Source organism: Podarcis raffonei, chromosome 18 (assembly GCF_027172205.1).
Source record: "Podarcis raffonei isolate rPodRaf1 chromosome 18, rPodRaf1.pri, whole genome shotgun sequence".
Classification (NCBI taxonomy): Eukaryota; Metazoa; Chordata; class Lepidosauria; order Squamata; family Lacertidae; genus Podarcis; species Podarcis raffonei.
The window spans coordinates 6850681-6876117 of record NC_070619.1 but is presented as its reverse complement, the minus strand read 5'-3'; the positions used below and the strand labels follow the sequence as shown (position 1 = coordinate 6876117).

The 25437-nt window shown below is 42.8% G+C and overlaps 1 protein-coding gene across 1 annotated transcript; it reads left to right on the top strand.

Moving 5' to 3' along the window:
- The first annotated feature begins 8864 nt into the window (after positions 1-8864).
- NMRK2 (nicotinamide riboside kinase 2) lies at positions 8865-24820 on the top strand. The gene is made up of 8 exons (XM_053372757.1): positions 8865-9045; positions 15116-15206; positions 19300-19348; positions 19574-19745; positions 20639-20710; positions 21901-22007; positions 24257-24342; positions 24448-24820. Exons 1-7 carry the CDS (start codon positions 9020-9022, stop codon positions 24340-24342), a joined length of 603 nt encoding a protein of 200 aa, XP_053228732.1. The 5' UTR covers positions 8865-9019; the 3' UTR covers positions 24448-24820.
- Positions 24821-25437: the final 617 nt, after the last annotated feature.

Genomic DNA, 25437 nt, shown 5'->3' with positions numbered 1-25437 from the left:
TGGTCTTGGGCCTCTGCAAGTAGGGTGTCCATACAAAACATTGGTTAAACAAGGTTCTTGGGTTTCCATGTAATGCCACCCTCTAGTTTGAAACAAGCCATGGTTCATAAGCCAACAGCAAAACGGCTTCACATCGTGGTTTATTAACAGAACGCAAAACAAGGTTAGTCTGCTGGGCTGGGTTCATATGTTTAAACCATGACCCAGTGTTATGTGTGAACTGAGGCGATATTGGCTGAATGCTGCAAAGCAGAATATCAGGTCTTTTGGTCAACACTTGGGAGGGTGAGTTTTTAAAAAACAAAAAGGCACTACAGAATGAACACAGGGGACAACCCACTAAACGTCCAAGGCAAGCCACACCAAAATTCAGAAACTGAATTCAACGTGGCTTCTACAGAAAATTTCCCCAGGTGCTGTACTTACCTGAAGTCTATGTACCGTATTTTTTGCTCTATAAGACTCACTTTTTCCCTCCTAAAAAGTAAGGGGAAATTTGTGTGCGTCTTATGGAGCAAATGCAGGCTGCGCAGCTATCCCAGAAGCCAGAACAGCAAGAGGGATTGCTGCTTTCACTGCACAGCGATCCCTCTTGCTGTTCTGGCTTCTGAGATTCAGAATATTTTTTTCCTTGTTTTCCTCCTCCAAAAACTAGGTGCATCTTGTGCTCTGGCGCGTCTTATAGAGCGAAAAATACGGTAAACATTTTGGGGGTTTTTGTCCTCCATGTATCAAAAACTGCTACATTTTTGGCACATAAAGTATTTTCTTCCCCTGGAAGAGCAAGGCACAGGTTTGTAAAAACCTAGCTTTTCCTTAACCAAATGCTGAATTTGTGCAATTGCGCTTTTACTCCACATTCTCTGATCGGTTTTGAGACATTTTTGCAGCTGGGGTGGGGTGGAATAGGTGGGACTCCAATAAGGGAATGTAAATTGGATTTTGCTTTGAGCTAAAATTAGTCGATTGAATGATGAAGGGGAAGTGGGGGAAAATTTGCATATGCTGATTTAAATGTATAGCTGTAAATTTAGAAATGTAGAAAGCACGTCCAAGTGCAAGTAGATAAATAGGTACAGCTCCAGTGGGAAGGTAAATGGCATTTCCGTGCGCTGCTCTGGTTCGACAGAAGCGGCTTAGTCCTGCTGGCCACATACCCGGAAGCTGTACGCCGGCTCCCTCGGCCAGTAAAGCGAGATGAGCGCCGCAACCCCAGAGTCGGCCACGACTGGACCTAATGGTCAGGGGTCCCTTAACCTTTACCTAAATTTAGAATAGCTGAAAGAAGTGCAGTCTATCTCACCACGGTGGGGAAGGCTATGACCAAGTTACCTGCATGCGCCACAACTTCAACGCCCCTCATTTCTCCCTTCGTAGGACTCTTTATCTTTCAGATAGACTTAGGACTTTCCCCTTCACATACTCTATTTAATAAACAGAGAACTGTTCTTTGACAGGTGTTTAAATGGACTGTAAAAAGTAGGACCTATTGCCTTTCTATGAATAAAGTATAATGGTACAAATCCATCACTGAAAAATGTAAAAAGGACTATAGTTCTAATAATGGAGAATTATAATGGGCAGACTTGATTAAAGAAGCACTTTCACACAGTAAAATGTTTTGCATCAAACTGGAATGGCAATACTGTAAGATATTTTATTTAAGTGCTCAACAATCTGAGCAACGCTTTCCCATGTGTTTAAGGAACAGGAAACAGTTGTTTCATGCTTTCTGTTCCTCCGTATTGACCTAATATCAGAAACATATCTGTTTGCGATAGAGAGATAAAATCCTTTTTTTTTTTTTAAGCAATACCACGATGCGGATAAAATAAGGTGGTTATAAAACGGGTGGCTTTTGAGCCACAAGATGTCTTGCTGTGTCACACAGTGGTGAAACAGCGACAGTGTTAACCGATTTGCAAAGGTCGAAATCCAAAACTGATATATAAACACTAGGATTTCATAATGTTGTTTGATGCCCCCCTCCCTGGCAGAAAGCTGTGCAATCTATTTCTTTCCATTCATCCCTTACATTTGCAAACCACCTTTCTTCCAAAGGGCAAAAATCAGCATGTGTAATTCTCTTCTTCTCTCACTTTCTCCCTCACGACAACCCTGAGAGATAGGTTTCTGCTGCTGTACCATAAAATGGAAAATGGTGTACTATTTTAGAGCATACCTCAGTACAATTCCTAACCTCTCATTTCTTCCTCTTGCCTCAAAGACTTTTGCTTACAGGTGTGATGTATATGTCAGAGGAGAGAGAAAAAAATCAATGTTCGACATTTACAAATGTAAATATATGTGGGGTTTTTCTTTTTGTATATTCCTTGTAATAGAGCATGCCATTATCAAGGTGAAGTTTCCCGTCATCAAGACCGGGCACAAAACAGCACACACCTACAATTCCCCTGTGTTTAAAAGTGGAGCTCTGCCATCCGAAAACATTCTTGTAAAACTGCGAGGACGAATTAAGTCCTCCACCCCGTCCTAATGTGTTTCGTATTTAGGTGATTTAACTCTAGGAAATACAGTTTGCTGTTAACGGCGCGTGGCGGCGGTCATTTTTCTTGCTTTGAAGCCAAGAAAACCTGTGGATATTTCATTAAAAACGCCGAGTCTTCAACAAGAAAGATGTCTGTTGTATTTAAAGTCATAAAAATTGTTTTTTTATAAAAAGATCTGCCGTACTTCCCGACAGTGGCATAGCGTGGGGGCCGGCCGCACTGGGCGCAACATCTGGGGGTTAGGGTTAGGGGGTGCAAATCCACGGGTTAGGGGGCGCAAATCCATGGGTTAGGGGGCGCAAATTACTTGCCTTGCCCCGGGTGCTGACAACCCACGCTACGCCACTGCTTCCCGAGGTAGCAGGAGTTTTCGGAACAGCCTTTACCAAAACCAGGCAGGCAAGATGCGATGAAAGGCAAGATGTGACTGGGAGCAAGGGGCATGCAAACCATTTGTCCCTTTTTCTCAGGCTGGCAGCAGACAGGAGAGTCTTGCTCACCTCTAACTAGCGATGTCAGAGGTGGAACATGTGCTGCTGAACTTCAGTCCTCGTCATCTGAGAGACAGGCGTCTTTCCCACACCCACCCAGAGATGATGGAGCCTTTTTACAACGCCTTGTTGTTTTTTAAAAAAGTTATTTGAAGTGTTTTAGCTGACCTATGACATTTAGTTTCTGCGCTAGCAGGAGGGAACGTCATTTGTTCTTGGCAGTGGCTTCCTCACTCATACGAACCGCCTGACTCCGAGGAACGTGACGGGCGAGTGTGCCGGATAAACTTTGCCGCATACCGCTGTAACTAAACTATGACTTATAAGTGTACGGTGTGCAACTGAAAGAGGATTAGCGGCTGCTTTTATGAGAAACGCCAAATGTGCAGGTGGAAAGAGACAAGACGTCCTGGGTGAGACGCACCAGGCTCTGGGTGCCCATTGCTGTGTTTTCCACAAGCACCGATGAAAAATGTGCCAATATTTCTTTCCAAGCTGGGGTGGGAAGGAGAAGAGTCGTGGCCGCTTCCTGCAGCTGTTTTATCGTAGCTGGCTGCTGCAATATATTCTTGACACCGTAATAGTGCAGAGTGGCTCAGTTGGTTAGAGCCTGGTGCTGATGATGCCAAGGTTGCAGGTTCAATGCCCGTAATATACAGTGGTACCTTGGTTCTCAAACGCCTTGGTACTCAAAAAACTTGGAAGCTAAACACTGCAAGCCTGGAAGTGTTCCGGTTTGCAAACTTCTTTCAGAAGCTGAACGTGCTCCATTTTGAGTGTTACGCTGAGGTCTGTTTTTGCTATTTATTTTGCGTTTTTGTGACTCTCTTGTTTTTGTGACTTTGCGGAACCCAGTTCAGCTACTGTTTGATTGTGTGACCGCAATATAGTGGACCCTCGGGTAACATAACTTTCGGGTTGTGAATGGGGCAAACCCGGAAGTGTATTCTGCTGAGTTTTGCCGCATGCGCAGAAACGCTCTATCACACCATGCTCTGGGGTGCGCATGGACCCCCGGAACAAATTAAATTCGTATCCGGAGGGTTCACTGTACATTGTTTATTGCTTTCATTTTATGGATCAATGGTCTCTTTAGAGAGTAAAATTCATGTTAAATTGCTGTTTTAGGGTTTGTTTTTTTAAAAAAAGTCTGGAACGGATTAATCCTTTTTGCATTACAGTGGTACTTCTGGCTACAGACGCTTCAGGTTACAGACGTTTCAGGGGACAGACTCCACTAACCTAGAAATAGTACCTCGGGTTAAGAACTTTGCTTCAGGATGAGAAGAGAAATCGTGCTCCGGCGGCGCGGTGGCAGCAGGAGGCCCCATTAGCTAAAGTGGGACCTCAGGTTAAGAACAGTTTCAGGTTAAGAACGGACCTCCAGAACTAATTAAGTTCTTAACCCGAGGTACCACTGTACGCCTTGGTTTTGGAGCGCTTTGGTTTTGGAATGGACCACTGGGGCGGATTAAGTTTGAGAACCAAGGTACCACCGTACTTTATACACTTTTGACCCTAGCCCCCGAGGTCTCCCCCAGTTATAAACTCATGGTGGTATGGATCACATGGAGCCAGGGCCAAGGCACCATCTAACTCAGAAAAGGGGCTCACCAGAGTCTGAAGAATAGCCAAATGCCTTGCTATTTAATAGTGACATTAACAAGAACAACAACATGAACGGGTGAGATTCGCACCAGCCATACTGGCTCTCTAGTGTTGAGCTGGAGAACATGGATGGAGCTCTCTAGCTCTTCTTAGACTACAAATCCCATCATTCCTGATCATTGGCCATGCTGGCTGAAGCTAATGGGAGCTGGGAGTCCAATATCACCTGGTGCCCCATCACTATCATGAACTTCCTAAATTATAATCTGTTACTAGAACCTGGGATAGCTCTGTAGGTAGAGCATGAGGCTTCATTTCAGGGTTGTGGGTTTGAGCCCCACACAGGGCATTGCAAAGGGTTGGACTAGATTACTCTTGGGGTCCCTTTCCAATTCTATTATTCTAATAAAAATGATGTGGCGTTTACATACCGTGAGGAATAAAGAGAGAGGCAACTTGATTGCAGGATGCTAGGGGCTGTGCGATGGATCTTGGAACGTATCTGTTTAAATAGAAATAATTTTATGGCAATTATTTGAGGCAATTACGGAGCAATCCAAACCCCTGATCTGTGCTGCTGGAGAATGTTTGGCTCCGGCAGAGGTCCTCTTCCACTGTGCGCTGCCATACCTCACAAGGAGCTCTGCTAAACCTGCCAGAAGCAGAGCAAATACTTGTTGTTCAGTCATTTAGTCGTATCTAACTCTTTGTGACCCCCTGGACCAGAGCACGCCAGGCAGTCCTGCCTTCCACTGCCTCCCGCAGTTTGGTCAAACTCATGCTGGTCGCTTTGAGAACACTGCCCCACCATCTCGTCCTCTGTCGTCCCCTTCTCCTTGTGCCCTCCATCTTTCCCAACATCAGGGTCTTCTCCAGGGAGTCTTCTCTTCTCATGAGGTGGCCAAAGTCTTGGAGCCTCAGCTTCAGGATCTGTCCTTCCAGTGAGCACTCAGGGCTGATTTCCTTCAGAATGGAGAGGTTTGATCTTCTTGCAGTCCATGGGACTCTCAAGAGTCTCCTCCAGCACCAGAATTCAAAAGCAAGAGCAAATACTACCAAGCATTAGTGCCAAATGCATTCACAAGGTTTCAGAACAGGCCATCGTGGAGGCAGAATGGGAAAAGGCGATAAATTGGCTTCATCCAAAGCCACCCGTTTCCTCATGGGGGGCCCGAACCGGATTCCCTCTGCTGCACCCAGGGCCAGATTTAGGTTTGATGAGGCCCTAAGCTCCTGAAGGTAATGGGGCTCTTTCTATGTCCAGCTGTCCTTTGTCAACAACAAATTGTCACTGTTTGGTTGTGTTGAATATACGCTATATGGACATTTATGGACCTAATGGGTATCTAAAGCCGTTTGCACATAACAAAGTAAATATTTTATCAAAGGAATTGTTGAACTGAAATACAATTAAGGAGAAGTATATTACGCGGGTGGCGCTGTGGGTTAAAGCCTCAGCACCTAGGACTTGCCGATCGAAAGGTCGGCGGTTCGAATCCCCGCGGCGGGGTGCGCTCCCGTCGTTCGGTCCCAGCGCCTGGCAACCTAGCGGTTCGAAAGCACCCTCGGGTGCAAGTAGATAAATAGGGACCGCTTACTAGCGGGAAGGTAAACGGCGTTCTGTATGCTGTGCTGGCTCGCCAGATGCAGCTTCGTCACGCTGGCCACGTGACCCGGAAGTGTCTGCGGACAGCGCTGGCTCCCGGCCTATAGAGTGAGATGAGCGCACAACCCTAGAGTCTGGCAAGACTGGCCCGTACGGGCAGGGGTACCTTTACCTTTTTATATTAATAGTGAAACAAATTATTAAGCTCTTAATAATAAACTTAATAATGCAAACGCATTGACATTTGGCAATAACAAAAGTTCCATTAGAAACACAATTTACAAACACTAATAACCTAGTCTCTAGAAACTTACAATAACATGAAATAATAATAGGTGTCAATATATGATGCAAACTACTAATAATTATAAATAGCAGAATGTAGGCACCCTATATATAGAAATGAGCAAACCAGGGAGCAGGCTAGCAGGCAGGGCCCAAGACTTGCATCAAAGGAGCTTACACAACACAAAACACTGTTGCTGTATGTAGGCTTTATTTTATTCGTTTTTTATCTTATATTTTGGAAATGTACATCCGGGTGTCCTTTTCCTTTAAATTTTTTTGGGGGTCCCCAAGAGAGTGGGGCCCTAAGCTACCTGCACCAGTTAGTCGCTTCTACGGCCGGGAATTGGCGGTTTTCTGCTCCCGCCCCAAGTGGCACCAGCTAGCAGGGTTGTGTGTACGGCGTTGAATCTGCCGCGTTGCGCCACCCACGTCTCAGCTTGGTTTGCTTTGCACTGGGCCAGTAAATTGCTTAGCAGCCTCGCACACAGATGTTTAGAGAAAATGTGCAAATATGGTAGATGTTTGAGCCTTCAGCTGTTTCAGATTCTCATTTGTGGAACGCCCTCCCCTGTGAGATGCATCTGGCTCCTCCATTACTGGCTCCCATGAGAAATTTAAAAACATTCCTTTTTTTACCCATGCATTTTATAGCTGTTCCTGACACACTCGGGGCAACTGTTTTAAGAATGTCTATATCTGCTTTGAGAATATATATATGTATGTATGTATGTATGTATGTATGTATGTATATGTATGTATATATAGTTATTGGTGTGTTTGCTGCTCCAGGAGGAAGGGCAGGATATAGATTGAAGATACATACAGTGGTACCTTGGTTTAAGAACAGCTTAATTTATGAACAACTTGGATTAAGAATGCTGCAAATCCGGAAGTAGGTGTTTTGGTTTGTGAACTTTGCCTTGGAAGCAGAACCTGTTCCGCTTCCTGTTGAGTGTAAATTGAGTCCCCTGCTGCTATGGGAAAGCATGGCTTGGTTTAAGAACGCTTTGGTTTAAGATAAGAACGGACTTCCGGAACGGATTAAGTTCGTAAACCAAGGTACCACTGTATAAGTAAACCAAGTTAATGGACTAAGCTGAAATGGCGAAATTACCGTATTTTTTGCACCATAACACTCACTTTTTTCCTCCTAAAAAGTAAGGGGAAATGTCTGTGCGTGTTATGGAGGGAATGCCTACGGGTGGCATGCCTACGGACTTTCCTCCTCTAAAAACTACGTGCGTGTTATGGTCAGGTGCGTGTTATAGAGCGAAAAATACGGTAACTGGAAAGCTTAGAAATCAAGAAGACAAGAAATTTTAAAAAGAATGGGAAATGTTGATTATGTATTTGCAAAAGTATTGTAAACAGGTTAATACACTGGCAGGATTTTAAAAATCACTTGCAATTTTAGAAATACTGTAGTAAAGGAAATCTGAGGCAAAAAACAATAATTTGGAGTAGAAATGATATGCAGTTAAAAAGAAAATTTAAGGAACCAGGGGTGAGGTGAGGAGGAAAGTCACGGGGTTCGGAGAATCCCATTCTATGGATTTGACATTGATTTTGTGTACAACTTTCTTTGTTTGTGTTTGGTATTGTATTTGTTGTTGAGTGTTTTTTGTTGTTGAAAACCTAATAAAAATATTATTAAAAAGAAGATTTAAATAAATAAGCCCTGTGATTAAAGGCTTACATAATTAAGGCTTACATAATTAATTAATAAGCAAGCCTGTTCCGAGTATTTAGGAGGAGTAATAATAATAATAATTTTAAATTTATATCCTGCCCATCTGGCTGGGTTTCCCTAGCCACTCTGGGTGGCTTACAACATATAAAACGCAACAAAGCGTCAAACATTAAAGAAACAAGATATCCTATACAAGCAACATATAAACCAATAAATCAGTGAAAAGCAGTGACAACAGCAACAATAAACAGTTTGTAGTTATACCCGAATCAAAGTAACCACTAACCCCAAATGAACATTTAACCAACAAAAATGAAACAAGAGGAAGCAAAATTAGGGAGGAAAAACACTGCTGTGCTTCTAGGGAATTCTGCCATAGAATCCTAAAAGGATAAAAGAAATAGGTGACATTTCTGTGTTCCCGTTACTAATTTTAGGAAAAGGAAAGGCAGCCACCAGCAGCTATTTATAACAAAGCAACAGGGGCAAGTGAGAAGTGAGCGAGGAGATGTGAAAAGTGCCTAACAGGTGCAAGGCGAGTGCGCATGACTTCTGCGCATTGGCTGAACTGTGCGCCCCTTGTGCTCTGGAGAGATATTTGTGCTTTTCCACCAGCCGCATGGGCTGGGGAGGGGAAGGGGGGGAGGAAAGGGGAGAGGCCATTGCTGCAGTGCTGTATAAATTACAGGCACACGCGCCTTTTTTTCCTGAATGAAATAGCTGAGCGGAGCAGAGCACAGGATTTAGGGCAGGAGGCCTCCAGTGCTTTTCCTCCGTTCGTTTTCTACATTCCCGCCTCAAGAAGAAGGAAAAAAACAGGAAGAAGATGAAGTACATCATTGGAATTGGAGGGTAGGTAACATCCCTCGTTGCATTTTGTACTTTTGCATGCTCCGGGATTCGAAATGCGCCAATGTGCTTTACGCCTTGGACAAAAGCCAAGTTTGTAAACAGAAGCTAGGCTCAAGAAGCCCATGAAAACTTCCAGGCTCTGTAATAATAATAATAATAATTTTAAAAAATGTAGTTTGGACAGATGTAGTGATGTTTTCAAAAGTATTACCCGTTCTTTCTCAGCGTTTATGTATGAAATAATGAGATGAGGAGTCAACCAACCATGGCCTAAAAATGGGATTTGGAAGCCTAAAAGAGGGAATCTTGAATAGCCAATTAAAAGACATCACTTTCACTTTTATTTTACTCTTTCATAAATCCCCAAAGCATCACTTTAATAATGAGAGATGTATTACTACGCGGTACTGTTTTTAGCACTTGACTGGGAGCCGCCCAGAGTGGCTGGGGAAACTCAGCCAGATGGGCGGGGTATAAATAATAAATTATTATTATTATAAATTATTATAATAATGTAACAGAGGGGGAGAGAGAAGGTGCCTGGCGTAACCTGCAGGGAAAAGAAAGAAAACTATTGAAAGAATTCCTGTTGCAATGCGCGGAATGAAATTGCGGGGAGACCATCTGTCCATGTCCTTCCCTAAATTTGCTTTCGCGTGAGTATTTTGGATAGATCTGGAGCCTAGACGAGACACTGAGATATTAATTACCCCCCCCTCCATTAATAGGCAACAATCCAGGCAGTGCCTGCAACCCTAATACTTTTGTTAACAGCATTTAGAAAACCTTGCAGAGCAATAATAGTAATGATATGCGCTGCCCTATGCCAATAACCTTATTTTTATATATATATATATAATTTTTTATTAGATTTTCAACATATATTATAAGACATTACAAACAACAAACACAAACAAACAAACATATAAACATGTATAATTTCATGAATTTTTTTCTTGTACCCAATTTCAACGACTTCCCCATGCCTCCCTTTTCTGCATCCCTGTTTTAAACTTTTTCAGCAACCCCTGATCTGAATTGCTTATAAATTCCTTTCTTTAACCCTTTTCTTTCCTCTTGTCCAATCATTTATCTCTGCAAATCTGCTATGCTTTACCCATGACATTTTAACACTCACTAATTTTGCAACAATTTTTAAGATAAAATTTAAATTTCTTCCAATCTTCTTCCACCGTCTCTTTCCCTTGGTCACGGATTCTGCCCGTCATCTCAGCCAGTCCCATGTAGTCGATCACCTTCGTCTGCCACTCTTCCAGCGTGGGTAGTTCTTGTGTCTTCCAATACTTTGCTAGTAGAACTCTTGCTGCTGTTGTAGCATACATAAAAAACGTCCTATCTTTCTTTGACACCAATTTATGCCAATAACCTTATTACGGCGCATGATTGAGAAGTATCGCTTTGTATTAATTGGGGTGCTTTCAGCCAACACAAGTTTTGAGGTTGCCGAAGCCTTTGGGATGTAGGAGCACCCGCTTTCAAATCCCCTCCACCCTGGCAAACCTTAAGAATCCCAGAATTGCAGGGAATTTGGAAGGGACCCCGAAGGTCATCCAGTCCAACCCGCTGCAATGCCATAGCTGCCAACGTTTCCCCCTTGTTAAGGGAAATTCCCTTATTCCGAATAGGATTCCTCGCAAGAAAAGGGAAAAGTCGACAACTATGGACAATGCAGGAATCTCAACCCGCAGCCCTGGCAGGACAAAAACAGTGGGGGTGGGAGATCAGATATAAAATATCCTTATTATTATTATTTTAATGGATTTGCACAAGGTGCTTCCAGGAAATGTTTTCATCTGAATGTGTGTTGCGACAGGTGCTTGCTTTCCTAATTTACCAGATTCCCCCCAGAAAGGATAAAATCTGAATTAGGGACGCATCCTGGCATTTTGAGATATTAATGATACTAATGGGGAGGACGAACTTGCAGGCAGGAAGGTGCACCAATTCCACATTAAATGTCAAAATGTGGATTATTGCGGGGGGAGATGTGCTTTAAGAAAAACACACAGTCATTTCCTTCTTTTTCAAAGCCAAGCCAAAAATGGTTTCAGAGCCTGCAAGACCCCCTTTGCCCAACCATAGGTTGCGTATTAGATGCTAATATTATTATTATTATTATTATTATTATTATTATTATTATTATTATTATTATTATTCCCAGAGGTCTCAGGGTGGTTCACAGAAAAGATCAACATAAAAACCACAATATATATAATCAAAATAAAAACAACCACCCAGTAACATGCTATATATTTTATAGCATGGTATAACTTCAATTTGAGTTCACCGGCAGCTTCCTTTTAATTCACAACATTAATTTTAGGAGTGCAGGTGGGCAAAAAATAAAATAAAGAGCCGCCATGAGTCGCTTGCCTCCAGGATCTTACAAAAGGGTTGTTGTTTTTTAGGGAGGGTAGCAAACCCACCGCCAGATCTTAAGCTATTATAATTTATTATAATAATAAATTCTTGTTATTACGGGAACCGGCTAGGATGGGAACCGTCTTGAGGGGAGCGGAGCAAAAAAAAAAAAGCAGAATATCTCGTCACTAGCGGCTTACTCTGGAGTAAATGGATAGGGAGGTGTAGCCCCTTGCAGTTATAAAGGCAAAAAGCAGAGAGGTCTCTGCCCCAAACAGATTACAATCAGGAATACTGAGAGTTCGTAACGCCGGGAAAAATTGGCAAAAAACCAAAATTGCTTCTCCCCCCTCCAGCCCTGTAGGATATTTTCTTTCTAATCTCTCACTTTAGGTTTCTCATTAAGTTTCCTCATTAGACTCAGGTTGTTTGTTTGAAAAAATCTAATTTCGGTTAGATTTTTATCATAATCATTGGTGCATTTTAAACACGAATATACTGTTTTAATTCTATCTGTGCAGTTTGATTTTGATTCCTACCCTCTCCTTTTTTCCTTTCCTTCTCCTCCTGCGATGAGGCTACATTTTAATATTTTAATGTTTCAGTATTTTAATGTTGCATTTTAATTTTGTTTTTAAGTTGTAATCATTCAACTTGTTTTTATTATTGCTTGTAAGCCGCTCTGAGCCCGGCCTTGGCGCGGGAGGGCGGGGTATAAATAAAAAATATTATTATTATTATAGTTATTTTTTATGACTGGCTTTTCCCCACGTTTTTAGACGCTTCTCGTTAAAATAAATAAATCTGTAAGCCCCTTGAGTCCCATCAGGGAAAAGGCAAGATAGAAATAACATTATTAGTATGTTCCATAAATGTCCAGTGGACATCCTTGATGGGTGAAAAATCTTTTTCTACCTCATTTCTCTTTTAAATGTAATTTTCTCCCCCCTCAAGCGAGTAGACCCACTAAGCCTGTTTATATCCTTTAATTTCAACGTGAATACAGGACTCCCAGTATAAATATCACTGGGTATAAGCGAATATACAGAGGCATAGCTGTCAACTTTTCCCTTTTCTTGTGAGGAATCCTATTTGGAATAAGGGAATTTCCCTTAAAAAGGGGGAAAAGTTGATAGCTATGCACAGAGGCAGCTGATAGGTGGGTTTTTTTTTAATAATAAAAAATTATTTTCTTCTGTTTTATTTACTAATCCGTATTAATTTATACAGTATTTAGTAAACAGTGAAAAAGAAAATAAATGAGGGGATAGAGAGCTATAAATCATTCCGCTCTCTTTAAGAAACTATATAGATATCTCTGCTTCTTCCCGCCTTCTCCCGCCCAGCCTCCCGCCATATTAATTAACCGACGAGGAGGGGAAGCTTTTATAACCTCCGCTCCGCCCCGCGCGCAATCGCCCGGAACCGAAGTCCGTTAAAACTGGCGGGAGCCGCGCCAGCCAATAGGGGGACGCGATTCGAACACGCCATTTCTTGAGGCTCCTCCCCTCTTTTACCATATTTGGAAAAGACTGCAAGAAAGAGGCGGGGAAAATAATAAGAATAATACTGTATTGTTTTACATGGGAGTAAACCCCGCTCGATGCAGTGGGGCTTACTCCTGAGTAAATGTCTTTAAAAAGAAAAGAAAAGAATTTCTCTGTTCCTTTTGTTTGTACTTTTTTGCACTTAATTTATTTATTCTTAATGTTGCAATACATATATGAAATTTTACATATTGATACATATGCATTATATTCCTAAATTCACATTTTCACGTTTCATTATGTACCAACATTTATCCATTTCGTATTTCTGGCCCCGTGTCTTCCCTTCCTTGTTATTATTTTGCAACTTTATGATCGAGATTGTAATTTTGTATCTTAATAATTAAACATTCAATCTTATATATCTGCTTAGATTAGCTTTGTGAAATCAGTCTATACATATCAATAAATTCTTGTTGGAGCGTCTTTTGGTTATGTATGCTTCTACACTTTTCCATTCCTGTTTGAGATTTTGATTAGGTTGCATTCTAATTGTTGCCATCATTTTTGCTAATTCAATCATTTTATATATATATATATATATATGGTTTTACATGGGAGTAAACCCCGCTCAGTGCAGTGGGGCTTACTCCTGAGTAAATGTCTTTAAAAAGAAAAGAAAAGAATTTCTCTCTTCCATTGAGAGGTTAATTTGTGTAAAAATAGTTCTTTTTTAAAAAAAAAAATTATTACAAAGTAAATATATCAATACCAAACCATACGTAAAGAATAATATTAGGGGGGGGGATAAAGAAGCAAAAGAAGGAAAATTGCAAAGAAAAGTAGGCAGTAAAAGAATAAAGAAAAGTATAATATTTCAATACAATAAACACTATTTTACAAAATAATAGCAATATTAGACTTCCATCACTCTCACAACACTCCATTTCACATTTCACATTTTATCTGTATTTCAGTATTATTTTCATCTTAATATATAGATATGTATATATATCTATGTTTTCCCTTTTCCATTCACGAGGTCATTCTAGACGCAGCCAAATTTTTACACCTTGTCTTTCTAAATGGAATGGAAGTGCTTTGGTTTAATGTTGTTTTTTTCAAACAAACAAACACGTATTTGATGTGATTGAATGCATAGTGCAACAACTCAAACCGGTAAGCATTGCTCTGTCGGAACCTTGCAATTAATTATTTCTCAATTTGGGGCTCAAAAAATAGGGGTCATCTTATGCATGGGGGCGTCTTATACACGATATATGCACATGTTTCAATATTTTAACGTTGTATTTTAATTTTGTTTTTAAGTTGTTTTCATTCAACTTGTTTTTATTATTGCTTGTTATCCGCCCTGAGCCCAGCCTTGGCTGGGGAGGGCGGGGTATAAATAAAAATTATTATTATTATTATTATTATTATTATTATTATTATTATTATTATCCACACCATGCTCCCCCACAAAGAAAACTGGTAACTACAGTGGTGCCCCGCAAGACGAACGCCTCGCAAGACGATAAACCCGCTAGACGAAAGGGTTTTCCGTTTTGGAGGCGCTTCGCAAAATGAATTTCCCTATGGGCTTCCTTCGCAAGACGAAAGCCCATAGGGAAATCTCCGGGACAGCGGGGAAGCGCAGCGCGTCTTCCCCACTGTCCTCGGACCTCCTCCGAAGGCTGGCGGTGGGGCGGAGAGACCTCCTCCCGCCGCCAGCCTTCGGAAGGCAGTCCTGAAGACTTGCGGTGGGAGGAGGGTTTTCCTTCCCACCGCCAACATTCAGAATGCTGTTCTGAATGTTGGCGGTGGGGAGGAAAAACCCTCCTCCCACCGCAAGCCCCGGGAACAGAGGAGAAGCGCTGCGCCCCTTCCCCTCTGTTCCCGTACCTGTCCTGAAGGCTTGCGGTGGGGAGAAAAGCCCTTCTCCGCACCGCCAGCCCGGCAAGCGGTCTCCATAGGAACGCATTAATTGATTTTCAATGCATTCCTATGGGAAACCGTGCTTCGCAAGACAAAAAACTCGCAAGAAGAAAAAACTCGCGGAATGAATTAATTTCGTCTTGCGAGGCACCACTGTATGCTCAAAGGCCAAAGACTTCCTATGCTCACTGAATTTGCAACCTTGCTCTGTTAACCATTCTGACATTGTCCCCACCCCAATTCTGCTTCATGTTTTCTTAATCTAGGGTGACCAATGGTGGCAAAACCACTTTGACCAAAAGACTTACCCAAGCGCTCCCAAACTGTTGCGTTGTCCATCAAGATGACTTCTTCAAGGTAAGCATCACACACCCTTTGGTTTAATGTTGATTTTTTTCAAACGGACAAACACGTATTTGATGTGATTTAATGCATAGCGCAACAACTAAAACTGGTAAGCATTGCTCTGTCGTTGCAAAAAAAACCCAATTTGTCCAGGGAGGGCATTAAAACCTTAAAAGCATAAGTGCTCATTATTTTTGGTCCGGGCCACAACTTTAGGGCTTGTATATACTGTATTTTCCCATGTGTTATTTTGACCCAAATTTTTAAAGTTTAAAATTGGGGGTCGTCTTATCCACGGAATGTTGCAATTAATTATTTCTTAATTTGGGGCTCAAAAAATACACACGGGAAAATACGATATATGCACACCCCCACCGTGCATTTAAAGTGCATGACTGTGTGCAGCGCAGTTCCTAACTGTGTCTACTCAGAAGTAGGTGCTCCTCAAATAGGTTAGGATCCTAGCCATTTGTACTGTTTTTACTCCAGGTTGGATAACCTGGGATAGCAATTGCAGCCTTGTTTTTGGGGTAACCGCTGACGCAGGTTAAAATCCCCCACTTCTCGTATACCCATTGAAACTACAGTCGCACCTTGGAAGTCGAGCGGAATCTGTTCTGGAAGTCCGTTCGACTTCCGAGATATTCGGAAACCGAACTGCGGCTTCTGATTGGCTGCAGGAAGCTCCTGCAGGTTCGGGTTCCGAAAAAACGCTCGCAAACCAGAACAATCACTTCCGGGTTTGCGGCGTTTGGGAACCAAAACGTCCGAGTTCCAGGGCGTTCTGGATCCAAACTACGACTGTATTCCATTCATTTGAATCTTTCTATTGTGAATATAATGTAGTGGTTCAAATGTGCTACCTGGCAATGGGCTGGTCCGTGGGATATGCTACCAACAGTGGTTTTCCAATTTTCTAACTGTCTAGGACGGTTGCCATACATTGAAAGCACATAAGGTGTCCCCCCCACCCCAGATAATCCTAGTCACTGAAGACTGTTGAGACTGCTGGAACCTGAAGGGTAGAAATGTAGATCTGCAAGGAGTAAACTACAGTTCCCGCGATTCTTGTATAGCGTGAAGGTGTCTTTCTAGAAACTCCTCGTGTCGCAAAGTTGTGTTCTTGGGGGCATGGATTCGCACTCGGGTCACGTGGGGCCAAACGGGCGGATTGGGGCTCCCCGCCACCCTGTGTGAATCGGGGGGGGGTGTGAACCATACAATGCACCCAGCTATTCCATATGATTGATAGCGATGAGCCAGGGATGGATAGGGATGGGTTCAGGGAAAATAGCAGCCACAGAATCGCAGAATTGTAGGGTCAACTACAAGGGTCACCATCTTATCGAACCCCCTGAAATGCAGGAATAATCTTCTCACTAAGGGGACACTCCCCTCCAGTTTTGCCCAAATGCTTAAACCAAAATTGCACATTTTAATAAGTAGCTGCCTGCCAGATATATATATATATAAATTTTCAATGCAAAATTATAACAAAAATTACAAACATTGAATCCAAAATAATACTATACAAACAAGAAAGAAAAACAACACAAAAAAGAAAAGAGAAAGCACACATCTACAAATAATACCATATCTTCAGTCTAATCTAGTCATTACATACATATACACATATTGACTTCCTTCCTTTGTTCTAAGACCTCAAAATTTTTACTCTTACTAAATTGTTGTGTCTAATGTAGATTACATCTATCTTTATACTTTTTTACACCATTTTTCTTTTTCTTTAACCCTGCAAAGCATCATTCATTACATACTGATATGCTTACGCCAGAACAATGTTTTTTTTCATATACTCTTAGTACATCCCCATTCTTTTAATAATTTCTGGTCCGATTGTCCCCTTATGAATGCTGTGAGTCTTGCCAGATTTATATATTCACAAAATTTAATTTGCCATTCTTTCATTGATGGAATTTTTCTCCCTTTCCAATTTTTTGCTATAAGCATCCTGGCAGCTGTCGTTGCATAAAGGAATACTTTCCTCTGATTGTCAGGAATATCGTTTGTGATTATACCTAAAAGGACTGCCTCCGGTTTTTCACATGCCAGCTATATAAACCAAGTACCCTCCGGGTATCTACACATGTATATGGACAAACAGGCATATGCTTTGATAAAAAAAACAGCAGAACTGATTTTCTGTTGCAGCTGTTTTCGTGTATATTGTGCAAGATTTCAGCCCCAGAGGACAGTTCTCCCCTCCGCAGAAAAGTAGTTTAACACCCCACCCCAAATTAGCCATTGTAGCTAATTAAAAGAAATACAGTGGTACCTCGGGTTAAGTACTTAATTCGTTCCGGAGGTCCGTTCTTAACCTGAAACTGTTCTTAACCTGAAGCACCACTTTAGCTAATGGGGCTTCCCACTGCCGCCGGAGCACGATTTCTGTTCTCATCCTGAAGCAAAGTTCTTAGCCTGAAGCACTATTTCTGGGTTAGCGGAGTCTGTAACCTGAAGCGTATGTAACCTGGAGCATATGTAACCCAAGGAACCACTGTATACTTTGGGGGTGTCCCCCTTCCACCACCAGAGGATTTCACTTTATGCCCTCTGTGGCCTTATTTTTTCCCTTTTGGGAAAGCCATAACTCATTGGTAGAGCAAAAGGTTTGATTTGTGGCATAACCCTGCCTGAAATCCTGGAGACTGCACTGAGCTAGGAACACGGATATATGTTCCTGTGTAAAGTGACTCTAAGCAAGTCACATTAAGCCCAAATCATTTGTGTTGTTAAGTTATGGGTGAACATATCAGACGACACAGCGATTCTTCAAACAGCTCTTGTTTATTCACAGGCCAGAACAGAACTGAACTGAAGGGTTCAGCCAGCCTGCTTATATAGAGCTCCAGTACAACGTAACTGTAAAAATTTTCTAAAACTATCCAATCGCTGAACGTCACTTTCGATCCCTTATTTGCATAACTATCTACAGTATCCCCCTGCTGGCCCAGGGTGAGAACTTCAGTACATAACGTGTGTTGTCATTTCCTTTAACCAAAATTATTACTGCTCCTTAGAAATGCCCTTCCAGCATTACTTTAATTTTGTAGAACTTGAATTGCAGTTACACACACACACACACACACACTACTCAGCTGTTAAAAAATATAATTTTCACCTGTGCACTTCTTTGGGGGTGTTGTTTTATTTCAAAAATGTAGCTTAACCTGGCAAAATTAATTTGCTACAGAGCTTAGAAAGTCTCCCCCCATCTTTCCCACTCCATTTCCTTTCTACACCGCATGCACCACATGATTATTTATTCCCAACTTTCCCCCCAGAATCCCAGTTCAGATATGCGAGAACAAGCAGTTTCATATCTGTGCCAGGTCTGGAGATCACATGTGTGTACCTTACCTGGTGCATATAGGACACTGACACATGTTTGTGTGCACATGTCTGTGTGGCCGAGTCCCACCAGTGGCGGCTGGTGCAACACGGCAGGAGTGTGGAAAATTTGACCTCCTTAGATGTTCTTAGGCAGGCATCCCCAACCTGCGGCCCTCCAGATGTTTTGGCCTACAACTCCCATGATCCCTAGCTAACAGGACCAGTGGTCAGGGATGATGGGAATTGTAGTCCTAAACATCTGGAGGGCCGAAGGTTGGAGATGCCTGTTCTTAGGCTACAACCCCCACCAACCTTGACTCTTGGCCATGCTGTCCTCGGTTGGTTGGAGATACTAAACATCTGGAGTGCCCAAGGTTCTCCACCCCTGAATCAGCGCAAAATGGGACACTGCCCCTCCAACCATAATCAGCCCTTATCTATCGGCTTTCTTACTTACCTGCTATTCAGCGGGTGACCCCAGGTGTCCTCATGTAGGCGAGTTGGTCACCGCAACGGGGGAAAAATAGCAAAAAATGGAGAGCGGCTAGCTTGGGTCTAGGGTGGATCGGCGGGGCTGGGGGTTATGTTGGTATTGTCGTTTGTTCTGCAGCACAGCTGTTTTTGCTAAGTCAGCACCTTTGCCTCCGTTGTGTGTGTGTATTTTGCAGTAGTGTCCAGGTTGTGATCGGATCGTAGATAAAACTGATCACCCTGCGTTTGCAGCAATGTTTTATTGGTCACTATATTTCAGCCACAAGATCAAATACAAGTCGGGGAAGACGGATTTAAACAATGGGATGGTAAGAGCGGTGTTCGCTGTAGGATGCAGTAATGTATATTTTCCTAAGTATATATTTTATTTTTATCACTATAATATTATTAAATAAAGACTTAACAGTAAAATCTGCACCATTCTATAAATACACGTTTAATTTACACACTTTCACACTCTTGAGTTTTTCGTCTTTATTTCCTTACTGACTTTTCTGCGTGTCTGTGTGCATATATATATATTTCCCACCTAGTGCTGGCTTCTTTGGATATGGATGCGATGGTGAGCACTGTTCATGCATGGATTGAAAATCCCATGAAGTTTGCCCGATCCCATGGAGTGAGTGTTTCCTGTGAATCAAAGCAGCCCAGTTCTGATGACACCCATATACTGATTGTTGAAGGTTTCCTTCTTTACAACTACAGGTAAGATATATTTGCCTTTTTTTCGTAGTAAAAAAAAGGTAAAGGTAAAGGACCCCTGACAGTTAAGTCCAGTCGCAAATGACTCTGGGGTTGTGGCGCTCATCTCACTTTACTGGCCGAGGGAGCCAGCGTTTGTCCGCAGACAGTTTTTACGGGTCATGTGGCCAGCAGGACTAAGCTGCTTCTGGCAAAACCAAAGCAGCGCACGGAAATGCCGTTTACCTTCCCCCTGGAGCGGTACCTATTTATCTACTTGCACTGGTGTGCTTTTGAACTGCTAGGTTGGCAGGAGCTGGGACCGAGCAACGGGAGCTCACCCCGTCGCGGGGATTCGAACCACCCACCTTCTGATCAGCAAACCCTAGACTCTGTGGTTTAGACCACAGCGCCACCCGCGTCCACTTTAAAGTATGCATTTGGTTGCGCCTGTCCTATTGACCCCTGGTGCTGGGCTTTGAATAAGAGCTTCATCTGCAAACATATCACCTGCTCTCTGTATAACACTTGATTGTCTCTGCCAGTCAATAATAATAATAATAATAATAATAATAATAATAATAATAATAATTTATTATTTATACCCTGCCCATCTGGCTGGGTTTTCCCAGCCACTCTGGGCCCCTGTTGCGAGAGACCCTAGAAATCGTTAATGGTGATGATTATAATGATTTTATTATTTATTAAATTTCAACACCACCATCCGAAGATCGCAGGGTGGTTTACAATATGAAAACGCAAAAACACACAACATAATAACAAACGAAAACAACAACCCCTGCCCCACCCACAGTATTACTATTCATCACAAACAACAGTATGACTTTGTGCAACCATGTGGTTTAGGAAAGATCATTTCTCAAGTAATTTCAAACCTTAATTTTTCTCACCTGCAGACCACTGATTGACTTGTTCGACAAACGCTATTATCTAGCAGTCCCATACAGTGAATGCAAGTGGAGGAGGAGGTAAGAAGGGCTCTTCGACTTTAATATTGTGACGCTGAAATTTCATGTGGTATTCACCTCATCCCTACGACATAATTGCAAGTTGCAGAATTGGAAAACTTCTGAGGTCCATGTCAGGCTAAAAGATTCCTGCATTGCAGAGGATTGGATGAGATAACCCTCTCGTGGTCCTTTCCATCTCTGATTCTATGATTCGAAGTCACACTTCTCTGAATTTTGCAGTTCAGTTCTCCAGATTTTTGTACTGTATACAAAAATGCATGTGGTAGGGCAAATAATACACAAAAAAACCATATTACATTAAGGGAAATCGTCTTGCAAAATTGTATAGGTTAGACATAAAGGTAAAGGTAAAGGGACCCCTGACCATTAGGTCCAGTCGTGACCGACTTTGGGGTTGCAGTGCTCATCTCGCTTTACTGGCCGAGGGAGCCGGTGTACAGGTCATGTGGCCAGCAGGACTAAGCCGCTTCTGGCGAACCAGAGCAGCGAACGGAAACGCCGTTTACCTTCCCGCCGGAGCGGTATCTATTTATCTACTTGCACTTTGATGTGCTTTCAAACTGCTAGGTTGGCAGGAGCAGGGACTGAGCAACGGGAGCTCATCCCATCGCGGGGATTCGAACCGCCAACCCTCTGATCGGCAAGTCCTAGGCTCTGTGGTTTAACATAGACATAACTGCATACAAAAATACGTAGATTAGAAGAAATCAACACTAAAATGCTGGTGAATTTTACCGTCGGCTTAAAAATAATAATCCAAACACTTGTGATAAAGAGAACTGAAGACTGGGGGGGGGGGGATGAGAAATTGAGAGAAACCATCTAACCCAGTAGTTGATGATGGCACAGAAGTGCTTACCGACACTGCTGTACAAACCCAATGTGGGAATTCAGTTGTTGTTTAGTCCATTAGTCGTGTCCGACTCTTCGAGGCCCCAGCTGTGGGCTGGTCCATCGTCCACAAACCATGTGGGGGACCGGACTATATTTGGGGGGGGGATGAATGAATTCCTATGCCCCACATAGGACCCAGAGATGTATTTTAAATAAAAGGATACATTCTAGTCATGTAAAAACACGCTGATTCCCAGACCGTCCGTGGGCCGGGTTGAGAAGACGATTGGGCTGCATCCGGCCCCCGGGCCTTAGGTTGCCTATAGATTAACAAATTCCTTTTCTGTTTGCAGTACACGTAAATACACAGTACCGGACCCCCCTGGTCTCTTCGATGGCCACGTATGGCCCATGTATCTTAAGCACAGGAAGGAAATGGAGGCTAACGAAGTGGATGTTGGTAAGAGACAACTTGCAATAGCTTGACTCTGACTTAGAAAGAACTCTTGGAGTGTCATGCAAATGTTTGAATGTGATAAATTTTTTTTTAATGTGATGTGCTTAGAGCAGAGCTTTCCAAACATCTCATGTTGGTGGCACCCTTTTTAAGACATGCATTGTTTTGCGACAAAGTACCGTATTTTTTGCTCTATAAGACTCACCTTTTCCCTCCTAAAAAGTAAGGGGAAATGTGCGTGCGTCTTATGGAGCGAATGCAGGCTGCGCAGCTATCCCAGAAGCCAGAACAGCAAGAGGGATTGCTGCTTTCACTGCGCAGCGATCCCTCTTGCTGTTCTGGCTTCTGAGATTCAGAATATTTTTTCCTTGTTTTCCTCCTCCAAAAACTAGGTGCGTCTTGTGGTCTGGTGCGTCTTATAGAGCAAAAAATGCGGTAATTCAGCTTTACTAGCAAACCAGAGGTCAAACTAACCCCTTTCCAGCCCTGAGAGGAGCACAGAGGGCGTTCGCACAACATACCTACATGCTGCGGCAGACGCACTAAATATGCTGTGGTACACAGTTTGGAAAGCCCCAGGTGGGGAATCTTTGGCCCTCACATTGTGCCTAAACATCCCGTCAACCCCAGAAATGGCCAACGGTCAAGTCTTAATGGGAGTTGTAGTCCAACATGGGGCTTATCCACACCTCCACTTTCCCCTGGGAAAACCCATGCTTTAGTGCTGAATCGGAACAAAAGGCAGTCGGTTTTCCCATGGATTGCTGTTTGTTCCGATTTAGCACGGAAGAGAGTGTTTCTGGGGGGGAAGTGGCTGGGCCAAAGCAAACCGCTCGGATCTATGCCTAGAAAATACAGGGTAAGTGAAGAACTGCCTGGAGCCATGTTTTTTAGACACGGGATGAGCAAAAGTGTGTACAGCCCATCCGGAGGGCTAGAGGTTTCCTAATCCTGAGCTAGGTGATAAAATTGTTTCTTTTAGTTTTGCTTAGTCGTCTCTTCAGTTTATATCCTGCCCTTCTTCCCAAAGGCATTTTGAACGCACCAGTAATATTGTTAAAAATAGTTAAACAATCAAATTCTCTCAGCCAATAATTTCAGGGTTGCTTATTTTGTATGCTTGCTAATGTAATAATAATAATTAATAATAATTTATTATTTATACCCCGCCCATCTGGCTGGGTTTCCCCAGCCACTCTGGGCGGCTTCCAACAGAACACTAAAATACAATAACCTATTAAAGATTAAAAGCTTCTCTAAACAGGGCTGCCTTCAGATGTCATCTAAAAGTTTGGTAGTTATTTTTCTCTTTGACATCTGGTGGGAGGGCGTTCCACAGGGCGGGTGCCACTACCGAGAAGGCCCTCTGCCTGGTTCCCTGTAACTTGGCTTCTCATAGCAAGGGAACCGCCAGAAGGCCCTCGGCCTTAATTAATTTATTTTTAAAGTTTGATTATAGATAATAAAATCACCTCTGTCTCCTTTGTCAACTTGTGAGGGTGTTAGCCCTAAGAACCAACCACATAGTACTTTGAATAAGTAAATATCATTTCCCACAATACTGCACCGTTGAGCCGCCCTTTTATAAGCACTTGTGCCGGCTCCAGATATGCGGGGATCATTCTCCCTCATTGAGTCTACCTCCTCACTCAAATTACCACCTCCTTGCTGCCAAAAATCCACTGAGCCAGCAGGGCAGTGCTGTGTTCAGCTGCTCTTTATTTTGGCCAGAGCAAGAGTCTGGTGAATAAGCAAATAAGCCTCACTGGATTCAATGGATCATACTCACTTGCGAGCCTGACTCTAGTGGGTTAGATCTCTTAAGGTAAAGGTAAAGGGACCCCTGACCATTAGGTCCAGTCGTGGCCAACTCTGGGGTTGTGGCGCTCATCTCGTTTTATTGGCCGAGGGAGCCAGTGTACAGCTTCCGGGTATGTGGCCAGCATGACTAAGCCGCTTCTGGCGAACCAGAGCAGCGCACAGAAACGCCATTTACCTTCCCACTGGAGTGGTACCTATTTATCTACTTGCACTTTGACGTGCTTTTGAACTGCTAGGTTGGCAGGAGCAGGGACCGAGCAACGGGAGCTCACCCCGTCACGGGGATTCGAACCACCAACCTTCTGATCGGCAAGTCCTCGGCTCTGTGGTTTAACCCACAGCGCCACCCGCGTCCATGCAAAACTGTCATGTTGATTTATTTACTGGCATCCCCGCATGTGAAATTCACAACTGCCTGTTCTTCTTTTCAGTTTATCTGGATGGGCTGAAGTCCAGAGATGATCTTTACATGGAAGTCTTTAAAGAAATACAGAACAAGCTTTTGAATCACTCATAGGTGAATATGCTCCTGGATGAAAGGGGAGGAGGTTATTTTCTACTTTGCTCTTTGCATCTTCCTCATAATGCTTTGGGTATTAATTGCCTTATGTTTGCTTTTCAGGATCTGTGGGAAGTTGAAAGATCTATGTACAAATCTGATGTAAATACTATTTTGGATATTTACTGAAACATGTTAAGTGAACATGCCTTCCTTGGCACTGCCCTTTGGAAAATAACTTTATGTATATAATTGAAAAAATAAGGTAGTTTATTTACAACTCAACCACGGGCAGTTGTTGTTTTTTATTTACTTATTTTATATTCCATTGGCTTAAACGTGTGTCTTTTAAAAACACATTTTTATAATGGAACACTTCAGTGAAGTCTGTAAAATACCACTGGTTTTACGTACGTAGCTTTGTGTCAGTAATAAGCTTCTGTTTAACTGCTTGTGCAAGAACACACAGCATACTCAATAAAGAAACATTTGAACATTTGGTCTCTCGTTTTGCTTTACTGAATGTCGTCAGGAGTCCTTTCCTTTGTCTTCAGAACACAACAGTTAATGCAATCCCCCCACTCTGAGCCAGGGAGATAAGCAACCATACAACCTTTAGAAGACATTTGAAGGCAGCTTTGTATAGTTAAGGGACGTGGGTGGCACTGTGGGTTAAACCACAGAGCCTAGGACTTGCCAATCAGAAGGTCGGCGGTTCGAATCCCCGCGACGGGGTGAGCTCCCGTCGCTCTGTCCCTGCTCCTGCCAACCTAGCAGTTCAAAAGCACATCAAGTGCAAGTAGATAAATAGGTACCGCTCCGGCAGGAAGGTAAACGGAGTTTCTGGTTTGCCAGAAGCAGCTTAGTCCTGCTGGCCACATGACCCGGAAGCTGTACGCCGGCTCCCTCAGCCAATAAAGCGAGACGAGCGCCGCAACCCCAGAGTCGGCCACAACTGGACCTAGTGGTCAGGGGTCCCTTTACCTTTTGTATAGTTTTATTATGTTTTTATATATGTTGGAAGCCGCCGAGAGTGGTTGGGGAGGGTATAAATAATAAAAAAATATTATTATAGAGTAGGACGTTCCTATTTTCAGAAATATTGGAGTGTAT